The following is a 13137-nucleotide window of genomic DNA, read 5'->3' as shown; positions in this document are numbered from 1 at the left end:
AAACTACGATTCTTATTTTGGGGGGGAAGGAGGAAATAGTTGGGATCTTAAACAGAAATGATAACCCATAGTGAAAACATTGTACTTCTAAATCGTTTAAATAGAATCAGTTCTCCCTTTCCCTCCCTTCAGCTCACTTATGCTTCATCATACCTGTTCTTGTTAAAGAACTACTTTTAACTGCAGTTGTACTTCTTTGAGGAGTTCCTTCCAAAAGATTATGCAGGCTAGGAAAACTCCCAGTAAGATAGCTGAGCAGGCTCTCTTTTCTTGGACTTTCTTTGACTGCCATTCCCGAACGGCCAACATGCACCGGTGAATCTGTAGCTGTATCTCCACTGGTGTAACTTAAGGAATGATATGGATGAATACCCTTAGGAAGAAAACAAATAAACTAATGAAGCACTGGGTAAACTGCAAAAACAAAGTAACATTTGGTCAGAATATAAGATCAGAACACAACAAATTTGCATTCCTGCTAACTTTTGGACAAGTCGCATTTCATTTGGGGCAGGTCATACACCATACAGATATTGTGCATAAAGGTGCTATTGAATTCTCAAGGATTAAAATAATTTTATGTATAAAAACAACTTTAAAAGCCAAACAAGTAACAAAAGGAGCTGCAGATGTGCAAAATCCACAAGTATTTATTCATCTGCAGCCTACAGGACTGCTTCTGAACAGGCCCTCATGCGTAGTGCTAGAAACTTACCTTTATTTTCAGAACAGAGTCACTGTGTGTGTGAGTCTTAGATAATTTCCTCATGATCTCAGCACCAGTTACAGGCCCAGAAGAGCCACCAGCAGGCGGAGGACGATTTGCCGTTCCTTCTAAGAGCATTGTGTGCTCACTGACAGTAGCTGGAATGAAGCAGAAGATTTTTCTCATTTGTATATACATAGGAAACTGAGATTATCTATTATTAGGTACATGTATTTACAAGCAGTCATGACATACACCTACACGCAGCTGCCTTGGGAATTTTAAGATGAGGAAGAAAACCTCAGTCACAAGCCTACTGGATTTTGTTTAATAATCCAAGTACAAATCTTTTCATCCTTCTAGTGTCCTATGACTGTTGCTCTGTGCTACAGATCAAACAGAAAGTTACCAAATGTAATATTCTTTTGCTGACTCTGGCATGATCATTTTTTGGACTAAGATACTTATGTTTGCATTAATTCCATCTATAGGTAAATGTATGCAAGGCAGCAAAACTGCCACTTCCAAAATTCTTGGTGAAAAAAGAAAAATATACACAATTAAAATACTTGTAGTAGTCTGATTCTGCTCAACCAAAGCAGATAATTTAGAAAAGGCCAAAGATTTCCATCATACTGTGAGATTACATACGAGTTTCACACACAAACATCTTAAGTTTTGTTCTCTCTAAGCTGATAACTGCTGCCTGGCTTTTAACCACAAGCAGATTCTTCTCCTGGTTTGTTTGGTTTTTTAATTATTTTTTCCTCAATGCTACCTCATTGTTACTTGAGAAAACAGAAACAAACATTTCATTCCTGAAAACAGCAGCACTGTACATAGATGCCACAAACAAAATAACTAAGACAATCCAAGGTAGCAAAAAGAAGTGCTCCAACAACACGTACTTCTTTCTGCCCTTCTTTTCTGTGGTTTCTATTTACAGCTCTGTATCAAGCACAAAAACAAATCCATAGCTTGTTAAACTAGCAATGTGTAAGCTGCCAACAGAAATCTATATAAGACATGGAGTAGTAAAAATGGAGGAGGGAAATGAAAATATTCCTTCACAAAGAACAAATAAGAACACACATTTGAAGCTGTTCCTGGGAAAGTTCATAGAATTTCATGTTACAATTCTTAACTAAGGTCAGAAGCTGCAAAACAAAATCCTAATTCCAGGCTAGTAAATGATTAAGCTGATGGATTTTGTGCAGTAAATAATAAGACAAAGCATATGAAGAATGAGAAGTCTCCTTTTATGTTTTATCCCCACAAGTAGTAATTATTATAATACTATAATTATAATTGTTAGCATCATCTTCAAAATGAAAATGATTCGAAAAAAGAAGCTTGACTTGAAACCAGAAGAATATTATGTTTTCAAGCACTAAAACTAAAGAAAATACAAATGCTCTGAGAGGAGCTACTTCTCCCTACAAATTTTAAGGAGGCAGAAGAACACAAAAATACCAGCATCAAACTCAAACTCTGCTCCATCTGCACTCGTGTCGCTCTGCAGGCCCCCTCCGTTCTCTAATCCAAGCCCATCCTCATGCTCACGGCAGGCATTTGTCTGCAGTTTCACTGGCTGAGCTGGTCTGTGTAAGCTGACTCCTTTAAAGGCCGGGGTCACCACGATGAACTTCATCCACTGCCTTGCTAAGGCAACCAGACCTTTCTTTAAGGTTACCAAGGCAGGAAGGCCATCGCTCTTGAAAAATAAAAACAGTTACAAATACAAATTACAGCATTTTAAAATAAACCTGGAGGGAGAGAGAGTAGGTCTGGGCTTCTTCAAATCCTTGTGCTTAAGGGGCTTATGACTGAAACACGCTGGCGCCACACAACATCCACTTAGATATAAGAAGCTGTAGAGCTAACAGATAAAAATTACAGCTTTGTTGAACACAGTAAATACATTCAACTACTGAGGATCTAGCCCAAGGGAACAAAACTAAACAACAGGTTCGTCAACTATGAAACTAAGTGCTTAACTCTGGACTAAAGTTAACAACAGCACTGGACTGACCGCAGAACCAGAATTTATATTAAAAACATGAGGGTTTTCTTCAATTCCTGGTAAGCACTATTTTAAAACCATGAACTTGAGGCAAAAAAAAGGGATTGTTTTGATCACATTACGAATTGTGCTAAAGAAAAAAAAAGCTTCTTATTTTCATGACAAATCAAACAGTGCTATTTCTGCCACAAACTGCTATTTCTGATCACTGGGCTCAGCTGAATGTGTTGAAAAATGCAGTGTTTAAATCTGACAGCTGCAAAATTGAATTATGAAAATCACATAAATCAGGAACAAATACTCCTCCTTATACTCAGTATGTTTATTCAAACAATTATTTACCACTACAGCCCAGACATTTACATTCTAAAGCCACCAAGAAAAAGATCAGACTCTTATACTTTGAAGTTTCTACAATTCTTGCTCTTCTCTTAAACTGTCTGCATTACCCACATACTTCTAAAAGACATGAAAACTAGTTCTGGGGAAAGGATTTGGAATAAGCCAATCAGTTCAGGTACTTGCCTTAATAACCCAGATATCTTTGAATTTTAAAACTACAAGTGCTAATTTTTCTTACTTTGCTGTTATCTTTAAGAAAATGAAATCTGATAAAAGGCCACTAACAATTTTTAGAGATAACTCTTTCTGGTTTATGATTTCTCATCTAATTATTGATAAAATAGTTCAATAAAAACTATGCACACAGGCTGCAACAAAAAGAGAACATCTGAAAGAAAACAAAATGAGAGAAGCTGTATCTATGGACCAGTTCAAGGATATGCACAAGTCTGGGTTAAATTTTATTGTTTGTTAACTTCCCCTAAACTGTCACCTGATTTAAGACATTAGGAGTTGGCACATTAGAAACGAGCACAAATTTTTACAGGGCAACTCACCATGGTGGCATCCTCGATAATGGAGTAATTTGCTTGATGCAGGTAGTGGTGCAATATGTTACACAGTAAACACGAAGGGTTTTCTTGCAAGAAACGAGCCACTTTGGTAAGCCTGTTATACTTGCTCCTCAGAGGAAAGTGCACACTTTTATTCTAAATTAAAATATAACAATTTTTCAAATATGAACATACTTGCAAACAGAACACACGCATGGACTGCGAGATTTCACCTATGATACCACATAGATGAAATCATTTTGACTCATCACCATTTTTGAACATCTGCAACAAAGATTTTCCATGTGGATACCTGCCTTACTGCAAATAGCAGTATGTGAAAAATCTTACTGGATGCTTATTCACTTATTTGAAGTAATAAAACAGAAAGCTGGATTGAAATTGCAGACTTCACAAAATTACTTCTGGATTAATAGACACCTACGCACAGCTAACTGACATTTTCAACAAATAGGAAGGGAGGTAGCAATAAGGGACTGCTGCAAAGGATGATTTCTGAGGACAGCAGAAAACCAGCCTGACATTAAGCCTGTCAATCTCACAGTGCAAGGATCTCACCTCAAACTCTTCCCACTAGATGGTGCTAAGTAAACGAACAGCAAAATGCTGCCTTCGCACATGAAATCTCCTTAGCAAATTACAGCAACACCCAATTTGTTATAAAAGCTCTAACAATCCTACTTTTCTACCCAACAAAAAAATACTAATTTTGTGTTTCTTGCTAGAATGTTTCTCCCTCACTATGTTTGTCCTCCCACCCTCTAAGAAGCAGGTCTAACAAACACCACGATTAGATACATTGCAGAAGCAGAGAAATACACATTTTTCTCCTGAAAGATACCCTGCATATATCATAATACAACACATTTACACATTTGGTAAACTATACCAGATGCTACAGCCACATTTCTTACTCCTCCCTTTTAAAAGGCAGAATCTCCAGTTATATTACCTGGAAAGGCATTCATGTACGAAGCCCAAAACATCTTTACTAGTAACAGCTGATTTTTTTTTTCCACTGAAATTTAGATTGTAGCAAAAAGCACCGGTAGTGAGTTCCTGTGACCAATTCTGGAAGTAAAGGCTCATAAGAGGTGCTATAAGTTTCTCAGTGAAAATATCATAGAATTGTAGAACATTTAGGGTTGGAAGGGACCTTAAAGATGATCCAGTTCTAGCCCCCTGCCATGGGCAGGGAGACCTCCCATTGGATCAGGTTGCTTGAAGTCCCATCCTGGCCTTGAACATCTCCAGGGATGGGGCAGCCACAGCTCCTCTGGGCAACCTGAGTCAGTGCCTCACCACCCTCACAGGAAAAATGTCTTCCTAATATCTCATCTAAATTGCCCCTATTTCAGCTTACCCAGAATATCTGGAATTCCAGATCAATATATATTATGTATTACACTGCTCTGTTCTGATTTGCTTACTGATTTTGTAAACGTCATTTACCTCTAAAGCTTCTGTCATAATGCAACCCATAACAGCACAGATGCGCAGAGTTCCTTCAGTTTCTAGTTTATTTAAGGAGGATTTCACTTGGTCAATGGGAACAAGCCAAGCACCAACTGCAGGGGTTGCGGTACTGAGGAGGTTCAGCTGCCTGTTGAGAAAAAGAATTAGGTATTCAGTTCAGCAGCAGCAATCAGCAAGATTTTCTAATGCTGTTATGAATAGCATTCAAATAGGTGGAAAATGACACAATAATATTAGAAAGTAACAAAAACAGACTTATTATTCAGAAAATTAAAACTGGCAGCAAGTACCTAAGGCAGTTTTTGTTTCACTTCCTCACACAGTCATGATTCCATCCACTCTTGCTACCACTATTCCCCCCATTTCCCATTTGTATTTGCTACTGAAATCATGCAGTTTGAAATTCTCATCACTGGCTGAATCCCATATCGTTATCCCAATAGGGCATGAAGAACTTGGACTGAAGGGCTGAGGCAAGAACAGTAAGAAAACCACAAAGAGTATTTTCTAAATCATAGCTCTATACTGAGCTTAAACTACCAACAGACAGGAATATTTGGCTTGTTGTACAAAAACAGTATGAAAAACTATTGCAGGAACATCTCTCTTGAACTTTATAGTGCGATGGCAATATGATCATGGTTAAGCATCAGGTTGAACACCAGAAGCAGTGAGTGGTGCATCATTCCTGCCCAAAACAATACCCTGTCCCTGCCTTACCCCTTCATATTGTTGAAATTACATTCAGAATTTACCAAACACAACTGCAATTTAACAAAGCAAAACTGTAATTTTCTTTCTTTTAAATCAAGTAAAATTATACCTTGAAAATACATGGGCTGGAGAGCGCACATTGGTAGGGGCTGCAAAACTAAACCAAATTTCTTTGATTGTTAACTTCATGCTGCAGGAGTCAGGGGGAGGAGGCATCAAGGGTATATCTTTTTTTAGATCATCAGATTCAACCCCTTCATCCTTAGAAAAGGAAACAAGAGTCAAAAGTGAAATTCTTTCTGATGTGTTCACACTGAAAGGCACTAACATACCATGCTGTGCACTGCACACAAGAAATAGTTCCATACGCAGTTAGGCAAAGAAAAATAAACTAATGCTGTCCACCAACTCTCCCAAGACAATATTAACAGATTTGCAGGGAGCTGAAAGTTAAGTGTGCAAATGGACAGGACAGATGCAGCTGGCACAAGAAGGCACATGTGAACTTGTCAATTTTTTATTATGCACGTTAATCATCTAAAAAACCAAAAAATCAACCCAAGTCCAGTCATTTCTACATGGTATGTACATACCTGCTCATCTGAAACCGAATTTCCATTAATATCTGAAGATGGACTTATTCTGTCACAAGGAAGGTTATCATCAGACACATCAGTATTGTAACCACTACCAGTTGGAGAATCTGAAGAGTTATTCGATGCAAGCAATCCGCCTCTCTCTGTATCTCTTGATTTACCCATGACTCCAAATGTATTATACAATACTGCTCCAGATTGTCTTCCTCCTGTAAAAGCACAAACACCAAAACTATAAACGTCTGCCGTGCATAAGCACCTCTAAGTTATGCCCCACAGAAATGATCTGCTCTTTAGTGGAGAAACACATGATGTTGGTTAAAGAAGATGCATTACCATTGTACACAACAATTATCACTACAATTTTTATATAGCAATTTTACAGCTAGTTGAGGAGTTTCTGATACTTTGTTCCAAGCAGATGAATACTCACATGAAAATTGTTTTTAAACACTACTCCCTGGAAAGAATAACTTGGGTGACAGAAAAGACATTTATACTAGGTATTTTTTTCTTTGAACCAATCTTTCCCCTCCCAAAACAAAACTCTGGCCCTGTATGCAGACACTTACTGAACGTATGATCACAAGGTCAGGATTTAAGTTCAGAAATTGCTGAAACCAGTTCATATGGAATTAATTCATACACTATGAACTAAAGGAATCAATCAACTAAATCAATCAATCAACTAAAGTTCCTTTACTGCATAATCTATGTGGTACAATTTATTTACAACAGATATGTACTATTTGGCATCACCTATATTCAGCAATTTCTAATCGACGAATTGCTAAACTGGAAGACCTAACAACAGAATTATTAGCAGTTTAATAAACCAAAGTCATATAAAGCCTATGTAAGCTTTACCTTTTATAGTTAAATTTTCGATTCCACACTCAAACATTATCCAACCCCACTTCTCTTGACTCGGACCAATACGAGCCACATCTGGAACAGCTTGTTGATCTGTTTCATCCACAAAAGCAAACTCATCTAACTCTTCCAAAGTAAAAAGAACTTTTGATTTCCCAAAAGGAATAGCTGTTATTGCACAAGTTCCAATATCTGTGAAAACAAACATATTTATGACTTTGTTACAAAATGAAAGAAACTTTACATCTTCAAATAGCTCTCTGAAGTTTACAAGGATTTGGGAGTGTTGTCCCTTCAGAGTTCCTCAAAAGAAAGAAAAGAGAATTGAAGCAAGGAAAAAAGCAGCACAGAAAGAAGAGAAAAACTTTGTTCCTGATATTTTAATATGGGCTAGGCAGTTTTTAAGTTCGGAAAAAACAAGACCCAGGCAACACAAAGTCAAAGCTTTGAGACATTCCCAATCCTAGTACATCTGCTGCCTTCATCTTTCTGTAGAGTCATGGTTTCGAAGATGGGTACAAACAAGCTCTTCAGATTTTTATCTGAATCTGGCAACTGGCCTGAGATTACCAAAAAAAAAATCCTAATAAACACCTAAGATTTAATAACAACAAAAGACAGTGATATTGACAGGGCTCTTGGAAATCATGTTTTAGTAGAAATGCATTTGGTATTCACTACAGCATACTTAAATGATATTTAGAAATAAATTTCTAATTTTAATTCAAAGACTGCTTGCTGGTTGGAAGCACGTCTTTGTGCTGGGAAGATGTAAAGCACTAAGTCTTACTGATTCCTTAGAAAGTACAGACTCAAGCAGCTTTTAATTCATTATGATCTTCGCCGTCCAAGATCCAGGAGGGTCCAATGGCACCTTGATTTCTTTGATGTTAGGATGTACCTTAAATATAAATCCTTTCTTCTAGTGACATTTCTGAAGGAACATTTTAAATAATTTTATACCTATTGCCTATTAACTCAGAGAGCTAAATGTCAAATATCTGAGGAAAAGAACTACACTCAGTCAATTTATATTCCCTTCCAGTCCTTGCTCTCTGCCCCCAACTTATAACTGCAGTCACTTCCAAAATATGCAAGAAATGCTAAGATCCCTGAAAGACATTTCTCAAACCTTTTAAGTAGAAGATGATGAGTTTTCTTGGTTAGAATTCAAAAATTAATTGGCCTTCTTTAATCATAGAATGGTTTGGGTCAGAAGGGGCCTTAGAGATTATCCAGTCCCAATCCCCTGCCACGAGCAGGGACACCTCCCACTGGATCACGCTACTCAAAGCCCCATCCAACCTGGCCTTGAACACCTCCAGTGTGTGGCAGCACACCTAATATCTGCAGCATGCACAACATAGGACACTCCTGTGAAGATCCTACCCATAACTAAGTAAAAAAGGAGTTAATATGTTTAACATTCTCTCCTTACTGTTGTTTTCCTCATACTTCATTTGCTCACCCATCTTTGCACAGCAATGACTTTTTATGGGTTTTTTAAATGTTTTTTTTTAGTCTATTCTGTGGATTTTACTCATAGTTGCTTCACAGAGCTCTTCCTCATGTCTTAAAATTTCCTGTTCTTTAAAGGATGGAGAAAAACATGGCACTAACTGGGACAAATTTTGTCAACACTGAATCAGTTTTAACCAGAACTGCCTCTACTTCCAGTTAGCTTTTCCAAGTTAGCTTTTCCAGGATCCGGAGTTACAGCAGCTGAATTTAATTCACGGCATCATGAAGCAATTTCCTCAATGCAAACAAGAAGGAAGACAATTAAGTAGATCTAATTTTCAGTTTTATAGTTAAAAATCTACAGGTTGTCACGCCAAAATTGCCAGTACAACAGGCACATTATGCCTGTACTGAAACTGTGAGAAAGCAGCAAGAAAGGAAGTAAGTGTAATTCATTCCCTACATCAATAACAAAAAAAAAGGTAGTTGAAGAGATATCAGCTGGGAGAAAGGGAGCTCAGGCCTGAAATTTTACCAGTGCATGTCGATACTGACAATGAAACCCCCAGCTGCCACACAAACTGCTTAGAATTTCAGCTTGATAGTTTTCACTCTGCCTACACTAAAATCCATCACTTCAGTAGAATCACAGAAAATTATTCAGAGAAACTATCCGAAACTTCTTCCCACAGTATCTGCAAAACCTCCAGGTTCCAATGTCTTTTTACCTGTGTTGATAAGAACACCACAACTAAACTACAAAATCCAAGCCAACTCAACCCACTTGTTTCTATGAAAACTGGTGTTTCCACAATTTAAAAAAAAGCTTACCTGTTGTATCAAGGCCTCTAAGTTGCCCATGAACGCGATGGATGTTCAATTTAGCAGCAATTTCTTTTCCTTTTTCTGCTCCAGCATTGGATCTCAGTGAGCCAGAAGACTGGGGCTGCATTTTACTGGTTTGAATGTAACGATCAAACGTGACAGAATTCCTCCCGGTTTCTGCATTGTTGGAAGTCTCCTCAACTATACCCCTTCGAACAGAAGGGAGAAAAAAATTAAATAAATACCATTGCATTCGATGGAGCTTTTTAAAACATTTTAAATGACTCTGGCACAGCAGAGGTAAAAAGAATTCTTTTTAAGACAGAAGACTTCAGTAGAAAAACAGTGTAAAAATTATTTTTATAATACATGATATATAAGCAAGAAAGTTAAAATTAAGGTTCCAAAATTATTCCAGAACTGTGCCTCCACTTCTTAGAGAACCTGCAATTCTAATTAGGTAGCAGATATTGATTTATAAAACACAGATGACACGTTTTATTGCTTAAATCAGTCATGGCAACTTGTTCAAATACTCTTCAGACCTGCACAAAATTGGCATCACTGCATGTGTTTTGACTAACTTAGCAAGGAAGAACCACAAAGAGGGCTGTGTGTTATTCTTACCGATTCATACGAACTTGTGTAGCGATTCTATCAAAACACAAAGCTACTAATGAAACATGAGTCACGGTTTTGCCAGAAGAAACCCCTGGGGATTCATCAACAGATGCTTGTAGTAAACACAGGTTCACCTGTACACGAAATTCCACCAGAAAGTAAAGAAATTTAGAAAAACACGTTACATTATGTACATATTTCTGATATAATATTGTATCATATTTCTTAGGAAAATGAAAAAAACAAAAGATAAACCCATCACAGCTAGAAGATGTAAAAAAATTTTAATTATTATTACTTATTAATTAATACTAATTTATTACTTAATAATTATTAAGACATGGCAGTCAGTTATCCCTACAGTGGTTGTCGGTCAGCTTGCACACCTACCATAGCAAAACTGCACTGCTCCAAAACAGACTATCCTGTTCAGAACATTAATTATCTAGCACAAATACAGAGCTTCCCTTAAGCTTTTGGAAAACTAACAGGGATGCAAAATGAGTTTAATTTGTAAGACATGTCTACTAGTAAGCTAAACAAAAAGTTATTACCTTTGGTACAGTAACGTTGGCCTGAAGACCTTTAATTGTCACGTTATCTTGCTTAAGTGACAGACTGGTCTGTGCTGGTCCTTGGTTTGTTGTTCCTGTAGTGGTAGTTTCTATTTTTGTTCCTCTAATATCCTGCTTTGAAGATAACTTGGAGGAGAGAAAAAGTAATTTATTCTCACTGAAACTCAGAGCTGTTAAGCTAAGCTAAAGAGCAACAGGACAGTTGATGAGCATTGACGCAGCAAGAGATTCTGACTTCATTAAAAGCATAATACCATGATTTCTAGAACACTTACAGCACGTCTAGATCCACAAGGGTAGCAATGCCATTCTGCAATAAACTTTGTAATGACCCTATTTCAGCTAAAAGTTTGAGTTCTACATTTGTAAATTATACAGAAAAACTTATTATGAAGTAAATAATTAGCGTCTGTTACACTGTGAAGTCTAAGAAATAATAAAATACAGATACAGACATTAACTTGGACAGAAAGAACTCCTAATTCTGTAGAACTACCATACAATTCTTTTCAAGCTAAATTAATTATTGAAGGTATCAGATGAACTGCAAAAACCCATGTGCACTTGCACAGCTGAGTCTGAACTTCCTTCACCGTCAAAGAGATGTCTGTACTACTATTAAATACTAAAAGATATATTGCTGATATGAATATAATACATAAGAATGGCTGTTATGATAATTTCGAAGAACAGAATATATGATCTCATGCAAATTACTGCAGCTACTGACTAGATGGTCCAAATTAAAAAAAAATAACTTCCATCCTGTAAGAGATTTCTAGTCACTGAAAGATGTAACAGGTGACTATAAAAATGCACATCCATTAGGCACAAGATAAAAATAAACATGTATTCCAAACTACTATAGCTTTTTAGCTACTAGAACACTGAAGTCAATTAAAACTTTTTCTATGTAAAATATAGAAAATAATACTCTTTCAAATCTTTGTGCATTTCTCCTGTTCCCTTTCTTACATTTTCCGAGAAGCTCGTTTTGCTGTTCTGTACAGCGTCTCGAAGAACTTTGCAGTGCAGATCATCAACGATTGCTGCTGGGTGTCGAGAGCTGGCACAATGCACCATGGCCTCTATATACCTGAGAGAGGAAACAAGGACACAACAGACCGGTCAAACTTCCACTTTCACATTACACACCATTAATAATGTTTAAATACAACTACAGAGGAAAAAAATAAGCAGTGACAGATATAATGGGCACTTCCTAGGTCAGCACAACATTCTCCCACCTTCTTCACAGAATTACATTTACTGGGTTCAGGCCCTGCTGTTCCATCAGTCATATCATTTAGTTCTTTTGCCTAAACCTTTGCTGGACAAACCAGCTTTGATTTTAGACAATTTATAGCACAATCAGTTAACACTGCAGCAATACGAGTAAAATGAATTACCTATCCAGTGCCTCTGCTACAAGAGGAGTCAGAACTACATCTACAGTTCCTTTGACTTCTACTATTGCTGTTGTCCGCGTCTGGAAGACAGGGTGATCCAACGTCCACTCTTCTGTTATTGTTTCATCATCTGTATTTTCTGCAGACTTCTTGTCCAAAGGAGTATAGGGTGTACTAAACAAGTCAAATACATATTAATCATCTAGATTTGAAAAAGAAATACGAAAAGTGTCCTGGTATCATTTTAATTCTTAATAAACTGCATATAATGGCAAGTTTCTTCTACTGCATAGCTTGGAAAGCATACTAATACAACCCAGGGCAAGGCCCTTCCTGAGATTCAAGTTCAGCTTTTGGCAATGCAATGGACACTTGCAATAAGCACATCCCAAATTAATTTAAATTTAGTTGCAATTCGTAATCCTGAAAACGTATGAATGAAATAATGTAACGCTTTCACAATGTACTTTCTTTTTCAACAAACCCAAATACTTAATAATAGAATAGTCTGTTCTAAAATAGATCTGTACTGAAAATTACTGCTACAGGTCGTATTTTTGGAGGGCTAAAATATTCAACAAGAGTATGAGGAAAATCCTGTTCTTAAAAATACGCTAATAATGTGACACAGTATTCAACTTACTTAGATGTTGATCCTGTGAGCTGCATGCCTCTGTCCAGTAACGAATTAGCTGTGAGACCCTGTTTAACAATCTAAGAGTGCAAAGAAATCTATTATATTCCTTTCATATATGAAAAGAATACCAAAGGAAACTTCAAATAAAGATTCTCCTTACATTTTTTTTCCTAAAAGCATCCCTCATATGCAGATTCTTCAATACCAGGTACAGAAATGCCTTGGTTTATCTTTTAAAACTACTTGATTATGAAGATAAATAGTGACTAATTGCTTTAAAAACAGACTTCATATACTAATCTAC

General features: G+C 36.9%; 1 protein-coding gene across 9 annotated transcripts in view; it reads right to left on the bottom strand.

The window, feature by feature from the left end:
• Nucleotides 1-13137, bottom strand: part of BLTP1 (bridge-like lipid transfer protein family member 1) — a 121645-nt gene that overhangs the window by 55370 nt on the left and 53138 nt on the right. For all 9 annotated transcript variants that reach the window (XM_069855169.1, XM_069855170.1, XM_069855173.1 and 6 more), the window contains exons 29-42: nt 12840-12910; nt 12197-12370; nt 11763-11883; nt 10767-10913; nt 10219-10346; nt 9598-9800; nt 7300-7497; nt 6430-6641; nt 5946-6097; nt 5099-5249; nt 3629-3781; nt 2180-2420; nt 716-864; nt 154-373 (exon numbers count right to left, since the gene is read on the bottom strand). In XM_069855169.1, the coding sequence (XP_069711270.1) occupies nt 154-373; nt 716-864; nt 2180-2420; nt 3629-3781; nt 5099-5249; nt 5946-6097; nt 6430-6641; nt 7300-7497; nt 9598-9800; nt 10219-10346; nt 10767-10913; nt 11763-11883; nt 12197-12370; nt 12840-12910 (2320 nt within the window). The remainder of the gene's footprint in view (nt 1-153; nt 374-715; nt 865-2179; nt 2421-3628; nt 3782-5098; nt 5250-5945; nt 6098-6429; nt 6642-7299; nt 7498-9597; nt 9801-10218; nt 10347-10766; nt 10914-11762; nt 11884-12196; nt 12371-12839; nt 12911-13137) is intronic.

The sequence above is a fragment of the Phaenicophaeus curvirostris genome, chromosome 4 (assembly GCF_032191515.1).
Source record: "Phaenicophaeus curvirostris isolate KB17595 chromosome 4, BPBGC_Pcur_1.0, whole genome shotgun sequence".
In the NCBI taxonomy this organism is placed as follows: Eukaryota; Metazoa; Chordata; class Aves; order Cuculiformes; family Cuculidae; genus Phaenicophaeus; species Phaenicophaeus curvirostris.
Note: the sequence above shows the minus strand (reverse complement) of the source record. Positions and strands in the feature narration are given on the sequence as shown.